At 62.5% G+C, this 23,236-nt stretch overlaps 2 protein-coding genes across 19 annotated transcripts in view; both read left to right on the top strand.

Moving 5' to 3' along the window:
- Positions 1-22,684, top strand: part of PLEKHA6 (pleckstrin homology domain containing A6) — a 50,757-nt gene extending 28,073 nt beyond the window's left edge. For 7 of the 17 annotated variants that reach the window (XM_032710685.1, XM_032710687.1, XM_032710686.1 and 4 more), the window contains 21 exons: positions 495-670; positions 894-1,385; positions 1,903-2,413; positions 2,803-2,889; positions 3,549-3,602; positions 5,455-5,535; positions 6,890-6,958; positions 7,314-7,394; positions 7,815-7,964; positions 8,346-8,441; positions 8,554-8,665; positions 8,840-8,979; positions 9,285-9,437; positions 10,544-10,670; positions 10,772-10,866; positions 11,143-11,325; positions 11,437-11,601; positions 11,780-11,913; positions 12,161-12,303; positions 13,160-13,281; positions 13,787-15,802. In XM_032710685.1, the coding sequence (XP_032566576.1) occupies positions 495-670; positions 894-1,385; positions 1,903-2,413; positions 2,803-2,889; positions 3,549-3,602; positions 5,455-5,535; positions 6,890-6,958; positions 7,314-7,394; positions 7,815-7,964; positions 8,346-8,441; positions 8,554-8,665; positions 8,840-8,979; positions 9,285-9,437; positions 10,544-10,670; positions 10,772-10,866; positions 11,143-11,325; positions 11,437-11,601; positions 11,780-11,913; positions 12,161-12,303; positions 13,160-13,272 (3,162 nt within the window). In that variant the 3' untranslated portion in view covers positions 13,273-13,281; positions 13,787-15,802. Of the gene's footprint in view, positions 1-494; positions 671-893; positions 1,386-1,902; positions 2,414-2,802; positions 2,890-3,548; positions 3,603-5,454; positions 5,536-6,889; positions 6,959-7,313; positions 7,395-7,814; positions 7,965-8,345; positions 8,442-8,553; positions 8,666-8,839; positions 8,980-9,284; positions 9,438-10,543; positions 10,671-10,771; positions 10,867-11,142; positions 11,326-11,436; positions 11,602-11,779; positions 11,914-12,160; positions 12,304-13,159; positions 13,282-13,786; positions 15,803-22,672 lie in introns of those variants that run through there. The other 10 variants (XM_032710678.1, XM_032710690.1, XR_004360870.1 and 7 more) reach the window with 9 other exon arrangements.
- On the top strand, positions 16,692-18,281 carry GOLT1A (golgi transport 1A). Of its 2 annotated transcripts, none has more exons than XM_032710694.1 (5): positions 16,692-16,824; positions 17,300-17,391; positions 17,551-17,663; positions 17,755-17,818; positions 17,983-18,281. In XM_032710694.1, the coding sequence occupies exons 1-5, from the start codon at positions 16,800-16,802 to the stop codon at positions 18,019-18,021; spliced, it is 333 nt and encodes a 110-aa protein (XP_032566585.1). In that variant the 5' UTR covers positions 16,692-16,799; the 3' UTR covers positions 18,022-18,281. The 2 variants fall into 2 exon arrangements, with proteins under 2 accessions (XP_032566585.1, XP_032566584.1); XM_032710693.1 differs by having other exon boundaries at positions 17,485-17,663; positions 17,983-18,280.
- Positions 22,685-23,236: the final 552 nt, after the last annotated feature.

Below are 23,236 nucleotides of genomic sequence, written 5' to 3'. Positions count from 1 at the left end.
GTGCCTTCCAGCATGTTCTGGGTGGAGAACGGGCACCAACATCTTGCAGCAAAAGCAAACCTTTTGCCCCCCCAAAAAATATTTTCCGGGCCAAGAAACCACCTTCCCCCTCACCCTGCATGGATGATGCTCCATCACTGCTGCTGCTCTTGCTGGGACATAAACCCCTCCCCAGCCCCCCTGTGCCCCACGGGGACCCACTTGGGGTGCAGCAACCTCTGTACTGGGGTGCTGCTCCTCTGCTGGGGGGCTCTGGGCAGGGCTGGTCCTGAACACGTCTGGGAGTGACTCCAGGGGGATCATGACCCCAGGGATCATGACCCTGCAGAGCCTTCCTCCTGCTCGGTGGGAGGGTGCATGCGGCTGGGAGGCTCCTGCAGCGGGGAAGGACCACTCCTGGCTTCTCCTGCGCTGGCAGGACCTCGTGCTGGGCTGGAAGTGGAGCTCTCACCCTCCTGTCTCTCTCTCTCTCCCACTTGTGTGCCCCCCTGCAGGTGACGGTGTGCTGGGTGGAGGAGATGCCGGCGAGTAACGGGCAGGCCGTGTCTCCCCAGGCCGAGCACGCCGGCATCCGCACCTACTTCTTCAGCGCCGAGAACACGGAGGAGCAGGAATCCTGGATCCAAGCCATGGGCGAGGCCGCCCGGGTGCAGATCCCCCCGACCCAGAGGTCAGCACCCACCAGCTCCCCGTGCCACCCCTCTGCCCTGCTCTCCCAGGGATGGGGGGGTGCGTCACGGCCGAGGACTTTTGGGATCGCGAGGGACCCTCTGGAGAAGGGAGCTGGGGCGGCGCCGGCCCCCCGAGGGCAAGGGAGGGTCAGGACGTTGTGGCCACCCCGGGGGGGTCACAGAGGGAAGGTGACCCCTCTCTCCCATCTCGGCACCCCCCAGGCACGAGAAGCCGGACTCGGAGAACATCCCCCCCAGCAAACACCACCACCACCTGCACTGCAACAGCGCCCACCGCGAGCACCCCAAAGCCGACCCCGACGCCAAGACCCGCGGGGAGGGCGACGGCCGCGGCTCCGAGAAGATGGAGAGGAAGCCGGAGCGGGCGGAGGGCAAGAAGGAGCCGCTGGCCAAGGCCAACGGTGTGGGCGGGCAGGAGGGGCCCTCGGAGCCCGGCAGCCCCTACCCCGAGGCGCCGCGGGGGCCGGGCAGCGCCGAGCGGCCGCCGCAGCCCAACGGGTGGCCGTACCCGTCCCCCAGCCGGCCCGGCAGCACCGCCTTCCCCCCGCCCGACGGTGAGAGCAGGGACCCCCGCCGGGCCGCCGCCCCCCGCCCCAACCCCGACAAGGTGGCCCAGCGCAAGAGCTCCATGACGCAGCTGCAGCAGTGGGTGAACTCCCGCCGCGGGAACGTGCCCCCCGAGGAGCTGCGCAGGTGAGACCCCGCTCCCCTCCGCCGGGCTCGTCCTTCGGGGGGTGCTCTGGGAATGTTCTTCCCCTTCCCGCCCGCTTCCTGCCCTGCTGGGGTCAGAAGATCTCCTTTCTGGCTCTCCTTTCTCTCTGTGTGCCAGCTCTGAGCTGCGTGGGGGACGCCCTGAAGAGTTGAGCAGGGTGGATTTTGGGGGAGGTGGATTTTTGGGGGGTCCCCGAGAGGAGGGATGCCAGGAGCAGAGGCCACCACGGTCTCCCTGGGAGGAGGGATACAAGGAGAGGAGGCCACCATAGGATCTCTGGAAGAGGAGTGCCAGGAGGGGAGGCCACCATGGGATCCCCGGAAGAGGAATGCCAGGAGGGGTGGGCACCTTGGAGTCCCTGGGGAGGAGGGCTGCCAACCAGCCAGCTTTCCAGACACCAGTGTTGGAGCTGCCTGCTCCAAGTCTGTCCTTTCCCCCTGGACCCTGGGCACTGCCTGCCCTCCAGCCTGGCTCTCACAACCCTCTTCCCCGCTCCAGCCCCACCAGGTTTTACCCCGTGCCTCGCCGGGTGCCCGACTACTATTCCCCCTACTCGCTGCAGTACCCCGAGGAGTACCAGTACTACCCCGCGGGGGTGCGCCCCGACAGCATCTGCTCCATGCCCGCCTTCGACCGGGTGAGCCCGCCCTGGGCGCTGGAGGACAAGCGCCACTCCTTCCGCAACGGGGGCACCTTCCAGCTGCGGGACTGGAAGGACCCGGCCGGGTTCGGCCGGCAGGACGTGCCGCTGTGGCTGCCGGCCCCCGGGAGGCAGCCGCCCTACCTGGACGAGGTGGACGCGGCCTCGGGCTCCCTGCGGAGGATGTCGCTGCAGCCGCGGTCCCGCTCGGTGCCGCGCTCGCCCAGCCAGGGCTCCTACAGCCGGCCGCGGGTGTACTCGCCCGTGCGCTCGCCCAGCGCCCGCTTCGAGCGGCTCCCGCCCCGCGGCGACGAGATCTACGCCGACCCCACCCCCTTCATGATGAGGCGGTCCATCAGCTCGCCCAAGGTGAGCGCCCGCCCGCCGGGATGTGCTGGGGTGGAGGGGGACCCTCGCCGGGGAGGGCAGGGGGGGCTGTGGCATGGCGTGTCCCCTCTGCGTGCACAGCCCGGCCTCAAAGGGCCACCTTGCAGCAGCTGGTGGCTTTGGGGACCCCCCCGGTGATCCTGCAGAGCTGCCCTGGCTGTGGTTGTTCCAGAGGAATGGATGGATGAGTGGGGTGGGGTGCTCAGGGCCACCACGGGTGATGTGCTCCCAAGCAGGGAGTGCTGGTGTCCCTGTGCCAAAGCCAGGCCTGACCCTGCTGGGGGCTGGGGTCTGTCCTCTCCTGTGCTTTCTGGCTCTCACACGCCTTTCACATGTCTCTGATTTTGGGGTGGGGTCTCCTCTCTTCACAGTACGACTACCTGGGTGACAGGCGGCCCGTCCCCCCCGGAGTGTATCCGTACCACTTCCCGGCATCCCCCACCATCCACGACAAAATGGTACGTGCGCTGCTGGCCCGGGGAGGGGGGGTCAGTTTGGGGGGTCCCCACTCAGATGGCCAAGGAGGAATCACTGCACTCCAGGGGCAGCTTTGTGGGTCACAGCTGAGCTGCTCTGGGCCAGGTCGGGACTGCAGGTCCTTTTACTGGTCCCTCCCGGCCATTCCCAAAGGAAATCCATGTGGAACGGCCCCTGGCCCCCGCTCTGCAGCAGTGGGACACCCTTGGACCCCTGTCTTCCCCCGGGTGGTCCCTGCCTGAGGCTGGTGCACCCCCTGCCTCTCCCCCTCTGCTTCCTCCCTTCTGGCGACGGCTGCTGCGTTTCCCTGCGTTGTTTCCTCTCGGAGGGGCCGGAGCTGGTGGGGTGGCACCGAGAGTTCCCCCCGCAGAGCACGACCCCAAAACCACGGGGCAGGACCATCAGAGGAGGGAGAAGCCTGAGCTACCATAAGCCACCCATGCTGCCATCCATCCTCGTAGCCTCAGGGCCACCGGGGTCGGCAGGGCACGGCCAAGGCGGCGTTCCCGGCTCTGTGCCCCAGAGGTGCCTCATTTCCCAGCCAGGAGGCCTTTCCATAGCCCTCACCTAACTGCTTTTGCTTCTTCTTTTATATGTTTTGCCGTTCGTTTCTTGCCGCGTGCCTGCTGGCTCCTGGTAGGATGAACTTTTAGACCTTCAGTTGCAAAGAAACCTAGAGTATTTGGACCAGCAGGTAGGCAGAGCTGGCTGCCAGCCCCACCTCACCTGCTGCTTTAGTCCCCTCGTGCCCTCCCCGTCCCCAGCAGCTTTACCCTTCCCTCCCGGCGCAGCATCTCGTCCATCCATCCATCCATCCTCACCCTTCTTGGCATTCCAGCAGCACGAGTTGGTCTTTGGTTTGCTTCTTCCATCCTCCCCATCCGTAGGGTCGCTCATTGCTTGGCAGAAAGTCCCCCCTGACAGTGCCTGTGTGGTGTGCTGGAGATGGGGGGCGTGGGGGGGCCGGGGCAGCTTCCTACATTCCTGGGGTCTCGGGGAGCTGCCCTGGGGTCCAGGGGGTGCAGTGGCTCTGAAACCCCCCAGGTCAGTGCTGGAGGGTGTGGGGTCCCAGGGCTGGTGTCCCCCGTGCAGGGGGTGGCCAGGTGACCCGTGGGGACTATGTTTTTGGTGACGTGGTGGCCCCGTTCCTCCTCGGAGGTGAAAAGTTTGATGCAGGTGGGCGTGAGGGGCCCAGCGGGTCTGACACCAAAGCACTCGGGTTTTTGGAGCAAAACTGACTGACTGGGTGAACAGACTTCATCCCAGGAGCATGGGGAGGGAACACAGCCGGGAGACACCCCCAGGAATGTGTCCAGGCAGGGGCTGCAGTCAGAGCTGGGGACGGGAGCTGCTGGGCAGTGCTGCAGCCCAGGCTGGCACTAAGGGAGCTGCTCCAGAGACAATCTCATTAGTCTGCAAATCTCCACGGGTGCAGCAATCGCCACGATCTGTGTCTGCCTTGGAGCAGGGCCAGGGCCAGGCAGGAGCACTCGCTGCAATAAAAGCTCTCTGGGCTGTTTCGCAGCCACCGGCAGCATCGCTGCCTCTCCCCGGCTCTTTAAACCACTCCCTGAAAAGGCTCTGCGTCTCCTCCTCCTCCTCTCCCGCCGACCTGTGGAGAGACTAATTGGGAGTGACGCTGTCAAGTGTCTCTTTTCAAACATCTTGCTGCTTTATTTTCTCTCTCCTTGCTCGTCCAGCCCCGGGCGCGGCTCCCTCGGCTGCCCCCAGTCAGGGTTCAGTACCTGCTTTGTGCTCAAAGTGCTGTCACCCCTTGGATCTCGGGGGTTCTGGGCATGAGGGGCTCCCCTGGCATGGTCTGCTCAGGGCTGTGGGCTCCTGCAGCACTTCTGTGGGCAGAGGTAGTGGTAGAACTCTGGTGCTGGTGATCTGAGTGGCCCCATCACCCGGTTCCAAGGGAGCCGTGGTCACCGCCAGCTGTCCACCCCAGCAACCCCTGGCTGGGGTCTGTCCTACTCCCCTGGAGGGCTTGGCTACAGCTCGGGGGGGGCACAGGGATGCCAAAACCATCACATCCGTGCCTGGCAGCACGGCCTCAATGTGCCACCTCCCAGTTCCACCCTGCTGGAGGCTCTGCTGGGCTGGACAAGGGGACGCCGCTGTCCCCACGCCCGACTGTCAGTCACCTCCCCGATGCCATCACGGCCCCAGCTGGGCACAGAGCCACCAGCCAGCGTGAGAGCAGGGTCTGTGTGTCCGTCTGTGTGCTGGGACCCGCTGTGCTGCCTCAGTGGCGTCTCTGTCCGAGCCCGTGTCTGTCTGTGCCGTTTGCAGCTCCGAGCCGGCTCCAGTTTATCTGTGCTTTCCCCTCACCAGAGCGTTCAGGGCGCTCAGCCAGCCCTGGGCGCACCCAACGGAGCGGCAGCAGCCCTGGGGGGGGCCGTCCCCACGTGTTTCCAGCCGCTGGGACATCTCAGGAGGTGGCACTTCACGTCCCGAGGGCCCCCGGAGCGATGCCGGCGGCTCGGGCGGCGTGCGGGCGCGTCTCCGCTGACCTGTGCCCTTTCCTTCCCTGTGTGCCGCAGATGAGCGAGAGCGAGACCCTGATCAGTATGGTCAACAGGATGGTGGAGACCTCCTCCCCTAGGGCCCAGCTCTACATGCAAGTAAGGCTCGGGCCACCGGGCCCCACGTGGCTCGTGCCCGGCCGCGGGTCCGGCTGTGCCCCCCGCGCCATCCGGGGTCACCTCCCACCATCGCCACTCATGCAGACCCGGCATCCATGCGGCGCTTCACCCCCCTCGGGGGCCTGCTAGTCCATCCCAGGCTTTGCTAATCCATCCATGAGCCATTAAAACCCGGCAAATCCTCGCGCCGGGCGAGAGCGCGAGGCGGGGCCGCGGCGGTGCCGGACTCTCATCCTCGTTCGGGCTGCGCTCGGGGCTTGGCTCATCCTTGTTTTGCCATCTGATGAGGCAAGGAGGAGGTGTGGGATGATTGCAGACAGGAATCCAGCCCGAGGCTCTTAAACCAACGCAATAACTCCTGCAACAGGGAGAGGAAACAGCCTTTTACCCCCGGAGGCTCTGACTCCTTCTGTTCCCAGCACCGGGATGTTCCCGCTGGTGTTGGGTTGCAGCTCCCAGCACAGGCAGGTCCCATCACTTGAGCCCACCGTGCCACCCACCCCGGGCAGGGGGTCTCGGGGCCCCACTGTGCTGCCCAGGGCACCTTCTGGCTGTGCCAGCAGCCCGGAGATCACTGGGATTTTCCAACAAAAAAGGTGCCTGTTTCCATCTGCTGTGAGCAGGGATGTGCTGGAGGGTGAAATCGGAGCCCCTGGGATGCTCTTGCTGGCTGGGCTCCCTGCCCGGAGGCAGCAGCATCCCAATCCACCAGGCTCTGCCTCCAGCCCCCGCGGCACTTCCCAGATTCAGGTCCCTTTGCATTATCCCGTAGTTTAAATGGCTCTAAAGTAGCTTCTTGCTTTCTAGCAATAATGATCCCCTTCTTCCTATCTTCTGCCTTTCATCTCCAGATCTTGGAGGCATTTAATTGCTGAGGTCCCATTAGTAATTTAGATTTCCAGGAAAGGAAAGTGACTCACGGAGGAGCCGGGTGGTGGTAAACAGGCCCTGCTGCAGCTGCTGATTTATAGGTGTTTCCACTCTGCTAAGTGGAACTACAGCTCAATCTCGCTGCCTTTGTTTCCCTGCCTCTGGAATGGTGGCAGTTAATGATTCACGAGGCATCTCTTTAGCTCAGTCCTTGGCTCCTGTGGAGAGGTTGTGTCTGGATAATTCCAGTGGCTCACCAGCTGATGGGCAGGGAGGTTGTGACTTCATCCATGTCCAGCACTGACATCCCAGTGCCTCCTGATCAATGGGGAGCACCCACCACCTCCAGGACTCGGCTCTTCCCTCTCTTTCCCCACTCACAGGGATGGGAGAGAGGGACTGGGAGCTGCCTCCCCTTCCCTGGGGATCCCAGGGCTGGGCTCACCCCATGATCTGCTTGCAGGTGACGCCCTTCCCGGAGGCCTACAGGGACACTCTGCATCCCTACAAGATAAGCGAGCAAGACACCGATGTAAGAGCAAATGTCTGTCCTGTGTGGCCCCCCTGTCCCCCCCCCAGCAGTCCTGCTGTCCCCCCAGAGAGAGCTGTGCCCTGTGCTCCCACAGCTGGGAGCTGCCCCCAGTTTGGTCTGTGCTCCTCAGGGAACAAATCCTTCATCTCCCAGTTTGTCCCGTCCCACCCTGGCTGGGGGTGAAGTCCCTGCAATGAGAGCAGGAGGCTGGAAACCTTCCCCAAGGCCACACATCCCACCAACCCAACTCCATGGGGCATGTCCTGCCTGCATCCTGCCTCTCCCAGCCAGAAGACCGTGCTGGACCCTCACCCTCCTCATCCTCTCCCCCTTCTCTCTTTCCCTCCTGGCACAGAAGCTGCTGGGGAAGCTCTGTGAGCAGAACAAGGTGCTGCGGGAGCAGGAGAGGCTGGTGCAGCAGCTCCGAGCTGAGAAGGTGCGTGGTGACAGCTCGAGTGGCCCTCTGGGGACAGGGGATGGCCCTGCCCAGGCAGCCCCTGCCTGGTGAGACAGTGACTTGTCAGCACAGAGTGGTTTGGGTTGGAAGGGACTTTAAGGGTCATATCGTTTCAAGCCCCTGCCACAGGCAGGGACACCTTCCACTAGCCCAGGTTGCTCCAAGCCCCATCCAGCCTGGCCTTGGACACTCCCAGGGATGGAGCAGCCACAGCTTCCCTGGGCAAATGTCCTGCTCCCTTGGGGGCAGCTCAGTGGGGATGTTTCTGAGGTGAGGGAGGTGCTCTGGCCATGCACAGCCCCAGGATTCCCTGGGTGTTAGTGCCCTGTTCAGGAGGGGGATCAGAGCTCCTGCACTGGCCATGCTCTTACAGCTCTGTCTCCCTCCCATTCCATCCAGGAGAGCCTGGAGAGTGCCCTGATGGGGACGCACCAGGAGCTGGAGATGTTTGGGAGCCAACCTGCCTACCCAGAGAAGCTGCTGCACAAGAAGGAGTCGCTCCAGAACCAGCTCATCAACATCCGTGTGGAGCTGTCTCAGGCCAGCACGGTAATGGACCCCTCCCTCCTCTTGGGGACCTTCACACCTCCCACTGTGTCCCTTCTCTCGCTTCCCGGAAAGAAAACAAAAAGGGAATTCCCCTGAACTGGCTGGGGGCCAGAGGAGCCAAAATCCCTCATGGGGCACGAAGCAAATTAGCCCTGGAGGTGCCATCCAGCCACTGGTTCTGTCTCTGTCCTTGCCTGTTGGCACCAGGTGTTCCCACGGGCACCTCAGAGCTTGTCCCCTCTTCTGCCACCCCCTCCCCAGCTCGGGGGGCTGTGTTGGGTGCAGCCTCCTCCTGCTTTCCCGGGTGGTCCAAAGCTGCTTTCAACCAGGGGAGGAACCTGCCAAGGACCCCCCTGACCCCTCCCAACCTTCCCCCCCCAGGCCTTGGCAAACAGCACCGCTGAGTACGAGAGCCTGGAGAGCGAGGTGTCCACCCTGCACGACGACCTGTGGGAGCAGCTGAACCTGGACATCCAGGTGAGTGGGTCCCCCTGCCATCCCTGGGGTCCCCCCGGGGGGAGGTGGAAGCCCCCCCAGTTCCTTCAGCCCTCGTGTCCTGCTCTGACCGCTGCCTTTCCTGCCCGTCCAGAACGAGATGCTCAACCGGCAGATCCAGAAGGAGATCTGGCGGATCCAGGACGTGATGGAGGGGCTGAGGAAGAACAACCCGTCCCGTGGCACCGACACTGCCAAGCACAGAGGTGAGTTGGCTCTGTCCCTGCCCAGCCAAGACCCCGATGTGCCATGTCGTGGCGTGTCCCTGGTGACTCTGGGCAGACAGCAGCTCCTGCTCGGGGACATGGTGGCCCTTATTATTATCATATTATTACCTTATTATAATCATATTATTATCTTATTCCTGCTCCTCTCCACAGTGGCCCTGGGCCCCTCGGGGACGTACAGCTCCAACAGCCCTGCCAGCCCCCTGAGCTCTGCCAGCCTCACCAGCCCCCTCAGCCCCTTCTCCCTCATCTCTGGCTCCCAGGGCTCACCCACCAAGCCCGGACCCGGTGAGGTGAGCGAGTGGGGGGGTTTGGGGTGGGACTGGGGGATGCTGGGCACCAGGCACAGAGCACAGATGCCTCTCCTCGTGGCTCTGCCTGGGGGCACCGTTTGGGCCACACGGATGGTGGGATGCAGTGTCCCCCTCAGCAGTGGGGTGGGATGCCCTGTCCCCCTCTGCCCAGGGACACAAAGACACCCCGGAGCCGCCGCTCTCCCTCCTGCCCTCCTCGGCTCGGCACTTCCACTGTGTGTTATCTTGGCCTCTCTCTAACTCTCTCTTCCTTCTCTGCTCTCCCCCCTCACGCTCCACCCCAGGAACCAGGCCCGCCTCGACCTCCCCTCCCCAAGTCCTACGTCCCCCTGGAGTCTCCTCCGGCCGTCCCTCCGCTGCCCAGCGAGAGCCGCCTCTGGCCGTACCCCACGTCCCCTTCCTGGCAGCACGGCGGGGCAGAGGCCAAGCGGGGACAGGTACCGAACCCCAGGGCAGCTGCCACCCTGTGCTCCTCCTCCCTGAGACGTGGCAGGGGCTGGCATGAGGCAGGACACAGAGCTGCCCACCCCGAGCCCGCAGGGACAGCGTGGAGGTGGCACTTGGCGTGGGGACAGCAGCACGTGGCTCTACCTGCCATCCCCTGAGCAGCCCCCCCATGGCCCTCGTGTCCCCACCAGGTCCCCAGTGCCCACTGTGCTCGCTCAGGACATGGATTGTCCCCTCCTGGGCAGCCCCCAAGGCCACCACAGCCCTTGGCATCACCCTCTCTGCTTTCCTCTGCCCTCACCTCTCTCGCTGTCCTTCCGTGGCACCGCTCTCTGTGTGGTGCTGGCAGGCTCTGCCCGTGGGGGTGAACCCCCGGCTCCTGCCCACCAGGGCAAACCTGGATTTGGGAATTGCTACTGCTGCTGCCTCGGCTGTGCTCGTGCCAGGGGAAGGGGCCAGGTGTGGGCACCAGGAGCCACTGGTGTCCCTGCAGCTGGGGGCTGGGATGTGTGTCCGTGGGGGCTGGCACGGCAAAGCAGGGCTGGGAAGGGTCACAGACCCCACTGCCAGCACGGGTGGCACAGCTGGGTGGCACAGGGGTGGCTGCACGTGGATCCATGGGGTGTAAGGGGTGTCTGGGTGCATTGTGTCCATTGAGGGGGCACCCTGGGCTGCTTGGCCCATTGCCATAGCCCTCCCTCACACCAATAATTCCCGGGCTCCAGGCAGGCTGTTCCCATGGGATACAAGGTGGGGAAGGACCCCAGAAATGGCCCTTGGCTCACTCTCATGCCTGCCTCAACTCCTGCCCCTGTGGGACCACCCCCCTTCCCACAGGCACAGGGTCTGGCTGGAGCCCAGCACAGAGCCAGGGTGCCCCTGTCCCAGAGCTCCTGGGTGCCCTGGTGGGATCATCAGCCTTTCAGGGAGCTTTGCCCATGGAGAAGCCTGACCTGTGGCTGGTGTCTGTGTGTCCATCCACTGCCAGGAGCGTGTCTGTGGTCCATGGCTGTGGAGAGCAGGGGGTGTCCCCAGGCAGAGTGTGGCCCCCAGACAGGACAGGGGGGCTCACCAGGGCCCTGCTTCCCTCCCACAGCCCAAACCAGGCTTCGAGCAGAGCAAGAAGGAGGCGCAGCGACCCAGCCCCCCCGGCCCCCTGAGCGAGGGGCTCCTGCAGGGCCGGCAGGAGCAGGATGCGGAGAAGCAGGCGGCTCTCAACAAAGGTATGGCTCGACTGGGGACAGTGGAACCCCAGAGGACCCTGCTGGGACCCTGCCCTTGGTCCCCGGGGGAGCTCAGCCTGGCGTTCTGCTTTGCTCCACAGTGGGAATCGTCCCCCCCAGGACCAAGTCCCCGGCGGAGGAGGAGGTGGTGGCGAGGAGGAGTGCTGCTGGCATGGCCAACGGGCTCAGCTCCCGGGTAGGGCTCGGCTTGAGGGGCCAGGGGCCGGGCTGGGGGGCTGGGTGAGCCGGGGGGGGGGGCTGTGGTGCAGCCTGCAGAGAGGAGCCTGCTGCTGAGTGGCTCCATGTCTGGCCATCCACTCCTTGAGATCCCTCCTGGGTGATTCCTGGGCGATCCCCCCATCTCAGGAGCGGGCATCCCGGGAAAGGGCTGAGCCCAGCAGCCCACAGCAGAGGGTTGTGGCACCGGGAGGATGGGGCAGGGGTGGGTGACCCAGGGCTGGGCTGCCCCCAGGAGAGACCGAAGAGCGCCGTGTTCGCCACCGAGACGAAGGTGAAGATGAGCGTGGAGGAGCAGATCGACCGCATGAAGCGCCACCAGAGCGGCTCCATGAAGGAGAAGCGGCGCAGTTTGCAGCTCCCCAGCAGCCAGCAGCCCGAGCCCCCCGGCACCAAGACCCCCACCTCCTACAAGGTGGTGAGTCCCTGCGCCTGGCAGGTCCCTCCTGGAGCAGAGGGGACACTGGGGGCCGGGGAAGGGGACAGGGTGCTATCCAAGGGGGCTCAGCCGGGCCGGGGTCCCTCGCAGGTGCGCCGGCACCGCAGCATCCACGAGGTGGATATCTCGGACCTGGAGGCCGCGCTGCGCTCGGACGACCCCGGGAAGGTGTACGAGACCCCCCAGGAGGAGATCGCCCGGCTGCGCAAGATGGAGCTGGAGCCGCAGCACTACGACGTGGACATCCACAAGGAGGTGAGCACGGGGTGTCCCGGGGACGTGGGGCATCCCTGGGGGGTTCATCCATCCTGGAGCCACTAACCAGGGGCTGCCCTTGCCCAGGTGGTTGTTGGGGTGAGTGGGGCAGGCGGTGCTGGAGGGGGACAGGTCCCCCATGCCCAGCACAGGACTCACCCCTTTCCACTGCCCCCAGCTCTCCACGCCTGACAAAGTCCTCATCCCTGAGCGGTACGTCGAGCTGGAGCCCGAATCACCCCTCAGCCCCGAGGAGATGAAGGAGAAGCAGAAGAAGGTGGAAAGGATCAAGACCCTCATTGCCAAATCCAGGTGGGGCTGCGGTGCCCGTGCCAGCCATCCCGGGGGGGTGAATCCTTCCCCAGCCATCCCGGGGGGCTGAATCCTTCCCCAGCCATCCCGGGGGGCTGAATCCTTCCCCAGCCATCCCGGGGGGCTGAATCCTTCCCCAGCCATCCCGGGGGGCTGAATCCTTCCCCAGCCATCCCGGGGGGGTGAACCCTTTCCCGGCCATCCCGAGGGGCCTGGCACGGGCGCTGACGCCGGGTGCTCCACACAGCCTGCAGAACGTGATCCCCCTGGGCGAGGGGGAGGTGGACACCCCCCAGGACCCCGAGACGCAGCTGCAGGAGCAGGAGAAGAGGATCGAGATCTCGTGCGCTCTGGCCGCCGAGGCCTCGCGCCGCGGCCGCATGCTCTCGGGTGAGGGGCAGGAGGGGTGAGGGCAGGGCGGGTTGGGCACGTCGGGTGTTGGTTTGGCAGCCAGAGCAAGGAGTAAGCATGGGCAGGAGAGGGGTCAGTACTGTGTGGATGCTGGGCAGGGCATCCCTGGGCAGTGGGAGAGCCAACAGCTCCCGGGCCCTGCCCGCCATGCCTGGGGCTGCCTTCCCCTGAGATCCTGGGATGGAGCAGCTATTCCAGCGGGGCACAGCTTCCAGCACCTTGCTGGGAGCGTTTGCAGGGGTGGGAGTGCCTGGCTGGGTGGGCATGAGGTGACACGCCTTGGCTGAGCGAGCGTGGTGGCACCCCATGCCCAGAGGATGTGGTGGCACCTCATGCCCAGGGGATGTGGTGGCACCTCATGCCTGGAGGATAGTGGTGGCCCCCCATGCCCGGGGGATGTGGTGGCACCCCATGCCCAGGGGATGTGGTGGCACCCCATGCTTGGGGGATTGTGGTGGCCCCCCATGCCCGGGGGATGTGGTGGCACCCCATGCCCAGGTCAGCACGGTGCCATGCTGTCCCTGGGTGATGGTGAAGTCAGGCCATGCCCAGGTCAGCACGGTGCCACGCTATCCCTGGTGATGGTGGTGTCACGCCGCGCAGTGTCCATGAGGAGCCCTGCAGGGAGCTCACGTGTGCGCGCCGGGACCGGGCGCCGCTGTGGCTGTTTGTCCTGCCCGCGCTTGCTTCCCCCCTGCCTGCCTGCCTGCCTGCCTGCCTTCCTTCTCCCTTCCTTTCCCCCCCGTCCCTTTCCTCCCCGCTAACCCCCGGCTGGGTCCCCTCCCCGCTGCTGCAGCCCGCGTTCCTCACGCCCTTCTCCCGTTTCTGTTTCCAGCTCAGTGCGCTACCCCCAGCCCTCCCACCTCCCCAGCCTCCCCGGCTCCTCCGACCAACCCCCTCTCGGCCGAACCCCGGGGCGCCGACAGCAGCCACTTAATGCGTGTGTGAGCCGTGACCGTAAGCACCTCTTCTCTCCTACCGCAGCCCAGCCCAGCCCCTCTCCAGCCCGGGGGGCCCGGCCGGGGTGTCCCTTCTGTGCCCCGTGCCCGGCCATCGCTGCTTGCTCCAGCTAACCAACATTCCCTGAGCCACGTCAGCCCCGTCTCCTCCATGGACCAACACGAGTGTGCCCCGTGGCGCTGGGGGTCAGCCCAGCGTGGGCACGGGGGGCTCAGCAGGCTGCCGTGGGCAGGGGGGCCGTGCAGGGAAAGGGGGGGGGTCTCTGGGATTCACCTGCCTGGCGTGAAATTGGTGGCTGCAAAATGGGGGGGACACGGTGTCCCCCTGCTCGGGTGGATGTTCCCCCAGGGGAGCCAGGGGCATAGAGCCAAATCTGTGCCAGGTTTTCCTGCGCAGGGCAGGGAGGGAGTTGCGGGGTGGGCACAGGGGCTGCGGGGTGGGCACAGGGGCTGCCTCACCACCACCCGCCGCCCCACTCAGCCCTGCTCTCCCGCCCCTCCAGCTCAAGCCCTGGCTGCTGCCGGCACCATCAAGTTCCACGGGGCCACGTTTTAGCCCCCCCTGACACGACACCGAACCTCTCGCCATCGTTTTTGGTTCTCCTGGACCCCCTTCCCTCCCTCCGACGGCGAGACCACCCGGCACGGCCGCGCGGGGGATGCGGCGCCGACGGCACCGGCTGCTCTGCCCCGGCCCGAGGAGATGTGGCGGTGCTAGAGGTGGTCCCCAAGGAGCCCCCGGGCTGCCAGTGGACACAGGGACAGATCTGCCGTGTCCTGGGTGCCAGGCCCGCGCGGGCAGCCGGACAGGGACATCCGTGACAGCGGCCACTGGCACAGCAGTTACCTCCCGGCCGGGGCATCCCTGGGGAGCATTAGGACTCCTGGGACGCCTCCCAAAGGTCTGTGAAGGGGCTCTCTGGGTGGAGACCGGCCAGTCCCCACCACGGATGGTGCTTCCACCTTCCGCCAGGCTTGGATGGTCCGTCTGAGCTCCTCGGGTGCCTCTTCCCCTCCCTGAGCCCTGACCCTGCTTTTCGCACCCGCCTGGCCTGGGCTGTCCCATCCCTCCTGGTGCTGGGGCTCGGCTGGAGGCAGAAGGAGCCGTGTCAGGAGCAGGGTGGGTGGGAGTGGGACTGTGGGGACACAGAGGTGCCCGGGGCAGTGCCCTGTGCGGGGTCAGGGTGGCACCAGGGCTGCCTGTGGCACCGGAGCGCCGCTGGCACGGAGCAGGAGGTGTGGGCAGGGATGGGGACGTTGGATGGGAGCAGGGCAGGGAGCTGGGTGCCAGGTGGGGTGGGGAAGCCGTGGGGTCATCAGGGACTCCCCCCAGTGGGTGAGGATGGTGGTGAGAAGGGGAAGGGGAAGGGGCCGGGCAGGAGCAGCGGGGTCACCTCGGCTGCCCCCATCCCACCATCACCTCCGAGCCCTCCCAAAGCCTGGCCCTGCGTCTCCCCCAGACCCTTCCCGTTGCACTCCAGCCCCTTCCAGCTGTTTGGAATTCCTGTAGCAAATTTACCCTTTGCTTTAACGTTCTGGAGGGTGGGAAAAAAAAAGCGGGTTCTGCCCGGAAAAGCAGAATCCCTGGCAGGATGTGTGGTTGGCAGGGCTGCCCCCAGGGGCTGGGGTGGGCAGGGAGGATGGAGTGAGGAGCTGGACACTGGACACCGTCCATCCCACAGCTACTTCCCTGCTGGCTGATCCTGACCCCCCCAGGACCCCTGCACCCCATTATCCCCCGTACACCCCATCTTAGCAATACTATAGGAACCCCTAGAGCCCTAAATCCCCCTCCTGAGCCTCCCTCAGCCCTCTTAGCTCATAAAGCTGGCCCTTTATTTTGCTATTACATGCCTTAATATATGTTTTATGGAAATTATACATTTATAATATATATCTATATTTGGTTTTTTCTCTTCTTTCCTGGGAGGAACTGTTTGTGCCGAGCTCTCTCTCCGCGGGGTTCTGTTGGCACCAGCCCTGCCCATGAGTTACAAAAAGCAGATTCTTTGCCAATTTATCAGAGGGGAAAAAAAAAAAAGAAAAAAAAAAAAAAGAAAAAAAAAACCTATTTAAAATATATATATTTTTTCTGCTTTTATTAAAAGCAAATTTATTTAAAATAAAATATACAGAGACTGTAAGTTTTAAGAGATGATGTTTATTTCCCCGTCCCTGAGTGCAGCAGGGGGGTGACCAGGGTGGGCTCCCAGCTGGTGTAACTGGGGCAGACCCCCCCTTACACCAGCTGTGGGGACACCATGGGGACACATCGGGGTGGCTGTGGCCAACACAGACCCACAGGCAGCAATTTTTCCCATCTCCAGGGAGCAGGGAGGATGAGGAGCATCCCAGTGCTCCTGTCCTGGTGTTCCCAGAGCCATCAGACACAAGTGACCGTGTCTGAGCTGTCCCCAAGGTGTGTCCCCAAGGAACCCCATGGCTGCCCTTGGAGCCCAGCTCTGGTTTTGTTTTTTTGGTTTTTGTTTTGGTTTGTTTTGTTTTTTTTTTAAAAAAAAGACAACCTTAATTAATTTTATTTTGGTTATTATTTTTCATAACACTTCATATACCAGTGACTTGTAACCGAGAAAGGATTTGCATTGGGAGGAAATCTATTTATGCATTGGGGAGGGTGGGATGGGAGGTGATTGTTTTCTGGGATATTTTGCTAGTGGTAGAGAAATAAAAGTATCTATGAAATGACAACATTTGCGTGTCTTTTGTCTAGAGATGACCTTGGTTTTAATATTAGACCGAAGAAACAGTGGATGAATGGCAGTTGGGAAGGGGCTCACCTGGCCCATGGATCTCTCCAGAGGCACCTTCTCCTCCCTCTCCCTGAGGAACCTTCTTCTCCCTCTCCCTGTTTTCGGGGTTCATTTTCCCCAGTGGGGTTTATTTTGGGCTGTGGCTGGTTCTTGGGCAGGAATAAAACCCCTTTTTGCGTGAAGCCAACGGGTAAAAAGGGGCTGGTTTGGGAAGAGCTGGAGCTGCTCCGAGGGTCGCGGGCACAGAGGGCCCTGGGGGTGGCTCAGGGGTGACATGTGCCAGGAAGGGACCCTCTGTTGGCCACAGCCAGCGGGTCTGGTTGAGCCATTATTCCCACATCAGGGCATGGAGCAGTCCCAGGACTCTCCTTTCCCATGGAGCAGCCTGGATGTGAGCCGGGAATCAGGAGGATGCCACAGGGACCTCGCTGTCCCCCGGGTGCCACTCGGACACCCCAAAGGAGCCCCGTGCTCCCTGTTTTATCCCTGTTTTATTCCTTTTTCAGGGATTTCTCCAAGCAGGGTCCATCCCATCCCAGGGAGGGCAGGACCAGCAGGGTGCAGTGGCCACGGGCCACCACGTGCCCCCCGGGGGAGGTGCCGTGCCAGCGGGGCGGGCGCTGCCGGCGCCGTTAATGATTTGCAGGATGACGTGGGGACCACAGGGACTAAAGGGCTTTTCCAAGGGTCACCGTGGAGGCAGGGCCACCCTCGCCCGGCCTCACCCAGCCCCGGCACCGGCAAGATGGTGTCTCTGACCGACCTCCAGCGTAAGTGGGCACGGGGTGACCCGCGGGTGATGCCCACCCCTGTGGGACCGGGGCAGCTCCATGCCAGGGCTGGAAGCTGCTGGCTGGGGTGGCTGGGGCAGGGAGAGGTGTAATGGCAAGGGGGATGTGGGGACCAGCACTGGGGAGGTGCCTGGATCATCTGGAGATCAGCTCCATCCTCTGCTGGCACTGCCTGCACTGGCACCTTCGTGCCGCTGCTCAGGAAAAGGCTGGAGATGGTTCTTCCCATTTATTTTTCCTACTCTTTTTCCAGAAGCCCTCAGGGGTTTCTAGGGCAACAACAGCCCCAAGGCCTGGGCAGGTGCAAAGGCTGTTTCTAAGCTTTGGAGACAAACCCAAAGTGTATTTCTGGGAGGGAATGGGACAGGGAGGTGCTGAAGGGAGGGACCACAACCTGCCACAGGAACTGAGGTGTGGAACCGAGCCCTTGTCTCAGCCCTCCCATCTTCCACAGGGATTGGAGTGGGGCTGGTTGGCTTCGGCCTCTTCTTCCTCCTTTTTGGGATGCTCCTGTACTTTGACTCCGTGCTCCTGGCCTTTGGGAACGTGAGTACTGTGGGGCCGGGGCACAGCCGGCACCGATGCCCAGGACGGAGCAAAGAGCTCCTCTGACCCTCTCCCCTTCCTCTTTCCTCCCAGATCCTCTTCCTCTCTGGCTTGGTCTTCATCATCGGCTTCAGGAGGACCTTCACCTTCTTCTTCCAGCGGCCCAAGCTGAAGGGCACCAGCTTCTTTTTCGGGGGGCTGATCGTCGTCCTCATGCGGTGGCCGATCCTGGGGATGCTGCTGGAGGCCTACGGCTTCATCACCCTCTTCAGGTGGGTCCCAGGGCACCCAGACCCCCCCTGGGGGAGAGCAGAGCCGGGGGATCCTCCTCGGAGCCCAACCCAGACTTTTGTGTTGTCACAGGAGCTTTTTCCCGGTGGTTTTCGGGTTCCTGGGCTCGCTGGCAAACATCCCCCTGCTGAGCCAGGTGAGCAGGGCTGACGTGCCCCCGGGCTCTGCAGCCCTTGGGTGGGATCAGCCCGTGGGCTCTGCAGTTGGGATCAGACAGGGAAGGTCACCGCAGCCACCCCACAGCCCCCTGAGGCTGCACGGGTGGATTTTCCTGCTGATCCGGGTCTGTCCCTGTTGCAGCTCTTGCAGAAGGTGGGAGACAGCGGCTCCATGGTGTGACCTGACCTGGGACGGGCTGAGTGGCTGAGGTGGGATGGTGGCAGTGAGCCTGGGGTCCTGCTGGCCCTGGGGTTGTCTCTCTTAGCCCCGAGACCCTCGGTGCTGTCAGGAGTGACCCCACAATGGGGACGGGGTGCCCCTGTCCCGTGGAGCTCCCAGGAGCAGCTCCAGGGCCCCAGGGCTGTGCCAGGCAGGATTCTGGAACTATTGCACTTATTTAATTCTTTTTGTCTTCCCCTGGTGAAAGGTTTAATAAAAAAATGTGTCTGAGACTGAGCTCAGGCTGGGCTCCTTTCCTGAGGCTCCAGCTCTGGCATCTCTTGGTGTCACCAAAGAGGCATCACAGCCACGGCTGGGGGTGGCACAGGGACCTTCCCATGGCTGTGGCTGGAGATGGCACAGGGGTCTTCCCATGGATGTGGCTGGGGATGGCACAGGGCCTTTCCCACAGATGGAGGTGGCACAGGGATCTTCTCATGGCTGGAGGTGGCACAGGGACATTCCCATGGCCATGACTGGGGGTGGCACAGGGACCCTCTGGTGCCCCCCTGCCCTGGCCACCAGCCCCAGGCAGCTGGGGCAGGCCTGGCACGCAGGCAGGGGCCGTGGCACTGCCTTCCCACGCATCCCATGGGGATGAGGCTGCCCAGGAGCCACGGGAGAGGGCAGGGGGGGGGTTAGGAAAACACCCATTAAACCACATTAACATTCCCTGACCTGATCGGAGCAGAGTAAATTACCCCAGTCAGACTCAGCCACCATGAAACAGCAAATGACATCCGGGGTCATTAATTAATGAGGGATGCTGGGCTGGGAGGGGGCCTGGAGCAAACCCTCAGTGTTCCAGAGCCAGGACTCACATTTCCCATTGGACTGTTCCCTGTAGGATGAGCTGGACCTGCAGGATGGAGCTGGTGGGATTTACAGCACTGCTGGGCACTGGGGCAGCTCTGCCAGGGTTTGGGCCAGGGGAACACCTTCCAGCCCACCTGATGCCCACCCAGGCCCAGGTATCAGGTGCTTTCATCCCCGCTTGAGGAGGACCCACACTGCTGGATGCTCCGTGGGATGGGCATCCTGTGGTGTGAGGTGCCAGCTGCCCGTCCAGAGGTGTCCCAATGACACCAGGGACACCTTCACAGCCAGTAGGATGCTGAAGGCAGCCCTGAGCTCTCCCAGCTTCCCCTCAGATGACTTTAAAGAAGTTCTTTTGTCCGGGCTGCAGGAGCTCCTCTGCCCAGGAGAACTGGTCGGGTAACTCCGTGTGCTCAGGCTGAGTGGAGCCCAGCCAGGTTCCCGTGAGCACTCGGGGCTCTGGGTGCAAGCAGGAGTTTAATTAAACCAAAGCAATCACATCAAAGCTGGTCCCTGCACAGAAACCCTCCTTCACTAGCAGGAATTAATTACTGAGCTGGAGTTAAACCTGTTCCCTCCCGGAGCTGGTGGCTGTGCCTGCTGTCCCTCGGCAGGCACAGCTCCACTGCCCGGGAGTGCAGGGGGTTGGCACCAGGTGAAAGCAGAGCTGGGAAGGGCTCTGATGGCTCAGGTGATGTGGGGTAACTCATTTGAGCACCCAAATGCCACCCCAGAGTCGGGCTGAGCCCTGGGCTGCAGAGGATGAGCTCCCAGAAGGGATAAATGGGAGCAGAGCTCATTGAGCACCTGGGGCTGCTTCATGGCCCTGGGAGGGCTGCTTAGGGAAGTGGATTCCTGGTTTTGGGAAGTGGATCTTTACTTTGATAGCAGCACAAGGCTCTTGAAAAGGGGAAAATGAGCTTCATGGCAGGAACATGGTGCAGGTAAGTGAGGGCTGCAGCCTCTCCAGTGCCTTTATCCTATTCCTGTCTTTGCTCTGCCCCAGCTGAGAATTCCCACCTGGGCTCCACAGCAACTTTTTTCCTGGTCAAGCTTCATTTTCAGGCCTTCAGCAGAGGAAAGAGGAGTGGCCCCTGATGCATCAGGTGCAGGGGAAGGTGGTTCCCACTGTTCAATGCCCCATCCCCGTGGCATGTGCCCGGGTGCTGTGGAGTGCCATCACTTCACCCTGCTGGGAAAATCAAGCCAGGATGGAGCATCTTCTTCCCTGGGTGGCACCGAGGGATCATGGAATCCCAGAATGGTTTGGAAGGGACCTTAAAGAACATCCAGTCCCACCCCCTGCCATGGGCAGGGACACCTTCCACTAGCCCAGGCTGCTCCAAGCCCCGTCCAGCCTGGCCTTGGACACTTCCAGGGATGGGGCAGCCACAGCTTTTCCAGGCTCTGAGGAGCCCCAGGGAATGGCTGTGAGCTCCCTCAGCCTGAAGCTGGAGCTGCTCTCCTGGAGTTCATTGCAGGGAATGTTTTCCCTCCGGCTCAGTAAATCCCTGCTTTGCTGTGCCAGAGCAGTTTTGGTCTCCAGCAAAGGCTTTGGGTTTACCCTGGCTCTGGCTGACGTCAGTACTGAATTCCCCCAGTGCTGGTGCCATCCAGAGCCTCCTCTAAGCCCTTCCCTAGAGCTGCTTTTCTGCTGGAGCTTTTTGGTCACCCAGAATAAGGATCCTCACAAGCCCTGTGTGTTTTTACTACCAACAAACTCGGGGATGAGGAAAGCGAATGAATTGCGTGGGAAGGCCAGAAATGTGCCTCCTTTTTTGTGCTGCTTTAAAGGATCCCTCAAGAAATAAAAGCTGTTCACTAAAGCTTCCTAATGATTCCATTTAGAGAGGGAAGTACTTAATATCTCAGGTTTTTATTTTAAGAAAAGCAATTGCTCAGCCCAACATGAGAGAGGAACAAATTTATCTGGCAGGAAAGCGATTGTTTCTCTCTGGAAAGCATTTTCCTTCAATTCTCTCAATCACTTGACTCCTTGAAAGCAGACAGGGAAATGACTGAAGAGCATTCCCCTGCTATTTCCAGATGAGCTGCTCTTTATTGGATCTGCAATTAGATAAAATCCCAGGCTTTTGGAGCAAACTGCAGCAGGTTTCCCACAGCAGCACATGGATCAGGTGGGGTGATTGCAGCCTTCCCTGATGCCCTGGCACCTTCTGTCACTGCAAATTCAGGTTAAGTGATGTTTTGAGGCTGTGTGGGAAGAGCTGAGCATCTTCCCTGCAGCTCTGGGTCACCTGAAGGGCTGGGAATAAAACCAGCATGGTCCCAGAGCTGGCTGATGTCCTGTATCCATCCCTGTCTGTCCTTCCCATGCCCCTGTTCCTCTAACCCTGGGCACAAAAGCACCTTTGTAGGTTATTTAAAGCCTCTCATCAGGTCTTTCCATCTCTGCTCCCGTGCACCAGCTGCTCATCCCTGCTCAGTGCTGGCAGAGGTGACTGGAAAATGCCTTGTGGGGTTTTCCTTGCACGGGGAATGTGTCCTGTGCTGGAAACATCCCTGAGCCCTGGCACTGCGAGCAAGGACAGCCAACCCCAGGGCTGGCACTGGCCGTGCAAGGCAACAGCCCTCAGCCCTCTGATGGCTTTGGGTAAGTTGGTTCTGCCCATTTTCCCTTGGTTTCCCTTCCAAGGAGGTGGTGGTGCCATTCCCTTGGCAGGGAAGGGTTGTTTCCCTCTGGGACCCCCTGCCCGGGGGTCTCTTCCCTTCCCAGCTGTATCCTGCTCTGGATGTCCCGCGGGACAGGAGTCCATCAGTCCCTCCTGGGCCAAAGCCATGCCCAGGGCATCCAACACCCCTCAGGGCTCCCGAAAACGTGGCCCTGGGTCAGAGAGGGGCTGGAAACACCAGAGCCCCACGGCCCCACATCCTGGGACCACCTTCCCTGCTGACGTGGCCCCTTCCCTTTGAAGTCCCGCTGCATCCCCAGCCTCTCCTTCGGGGAATGGGGCTTGGCAGAGCCCGTGGGATGCCCAGGAAGGGGATTTATGTCTGCTGGCTCCCTGCCAGGCTCTCTCACGTCGCTGTGGCTCCCGGGCTGGGCTGCTGCCTCCTGACCTCTGCACCCCCCTGCACCCTGTGCCGGGGCACGAGGCTGCCCCGCTGACGCAGGGCTGGGGGCCGGCGTGGGAACAGACGTCAGGGCTGGGGGAGAGGGGTGGGACCCACGGGGCTGAGCCCTCGGGGCCCTGCCAGGGTCAGCATTCCCCTGGCAGCCAGAATCCCACAGGGCAGGGAGGTGTTTGAGCCCCGGTTTTGGGGGGGGGGAAGATATTCGGGTTGTTCTCCTCGCCCCCCCCTTCCAGCACCTGGACAAGAGTGACAGTGGTGCCCCAAACAAATCCCACCCTCCACAGGAGGTGGAGGTTCTTGGGGCAGGGGCAAGTGTGTGGTGTGTGGTCAGGGTTCTTCCAAGAATGTTTTTTTATTGCCTTGGCGGTCATTTCCCACCGAGATTCCCCGAGGTCAAGTCCTGGGCTGGGAGCCACGGGGCTGATCCAGCCCCCACTGCCCTGGACTGGGCACTGCCAGGGGGGAGACACATCAGCCTGGGGGCCAGGGAAGCACCTGGTATGAAGGAGTCCCCACACCGAGGGGTTTTAGAGCAGCATCTCCCTTCCAAACCACAGGGCAGGGCTGGGTTTGCCCCTGGATTTAATATCATATGTAACAAGTGCAATGAGTTGTGCTGTTCTCCTCCCTGGGCTCTGCTCCCTCATGGGTTTAACAGAGGGAGGGTTCCCTTGGTTGTGCTCAGAGCAGCCCCTGGAAGGGCACAGGGGGCTGTGGGTCTGCAGTTGGTGTCTCCACGGCCAAAGGGGCTGTGGCTGAGTGTCCTTTGCCATTCCCACCCCCAGGCTTTGGGGAAAACCCCATTATTCCTCTACAGAGTGGGACATCTCCCTGGCCAGACCTGTGTCACCACCAGCACCCCCCAGCAGCTCTGCCAGCTGGCACCAGCAGGTCTCTGTGCCCTGCACATGCCCTGGTACTGCTGACAGGGAGCAAATAACCCCAAGGAATGTGGGTTCAGCGCTCCCAGCTCTGCACAGCCCCCCTTGCCAGCTCTTCCCACCGGGCATGGGGGGGCTCCTGGATGTGCCACCCTCGGCAGGGAGGGTCACAGCCACCTGCCCGTGGGACTCCCAGCCCTCCCCCAGCCAGGGGAGGAGAATCCCGGGCTATAAAAGCATTGCCCCTCTGGGATGGGAAGGAGCTGCTGGCACAGCAGGAGGCTGCCCTGGAGGACACGATGCCAGCGGGACACAGCAGGAGGGTGCAGCAGTACCTGCTGCTCTTGGCCCTGACCTGGGGTGCCAGCTTTGCCCCCTTGCCA

This window comes from Chiroxiphia lanceolata, chromosome 25, assembly GCF_009829145.1.
Source record: "Chiroxiphia lanceolata isolate bChiLan1 chromosome 25, bChiLan1.pri, whole genome shotgun sequence".
Taxonomy (NCBI): Eukaryota; Metazoa; Chordata; class Aves; order Passeriformes; family Pipridae; genus Chiroxiphia; species Chiroxiphia lanceolata.
The sequence above is the reverse complement of the archived record's forward strand: the minus strand, read 5'-3'. Positions and strand labels throughout refer to the sequence as shown.

Excerpts from the sequence above, each read along its gene's own strand:
- GOLT1A (XM_032710693.1), top strand. The coding sequence starts at position 16,800 with ATGGTGTCTCTGACCGACCTCCAGC. Across the intron at positions 16,825-17,299 it reads GTCTCTGACCGACCTCCAGC|GGATTGGAGTGGGGCTGGTT; the intron begins GTAAGTGGGCAC and ends CATCTTCCACAG. Across the intron at positions 17,664-17,754 it reads GGCTTCATCACCCTCTTCAG|GAGCTTTTTCCCGGTGGTTT; the intron begins GTGGGTCCCAGG and ends GTGTTGTCACAG.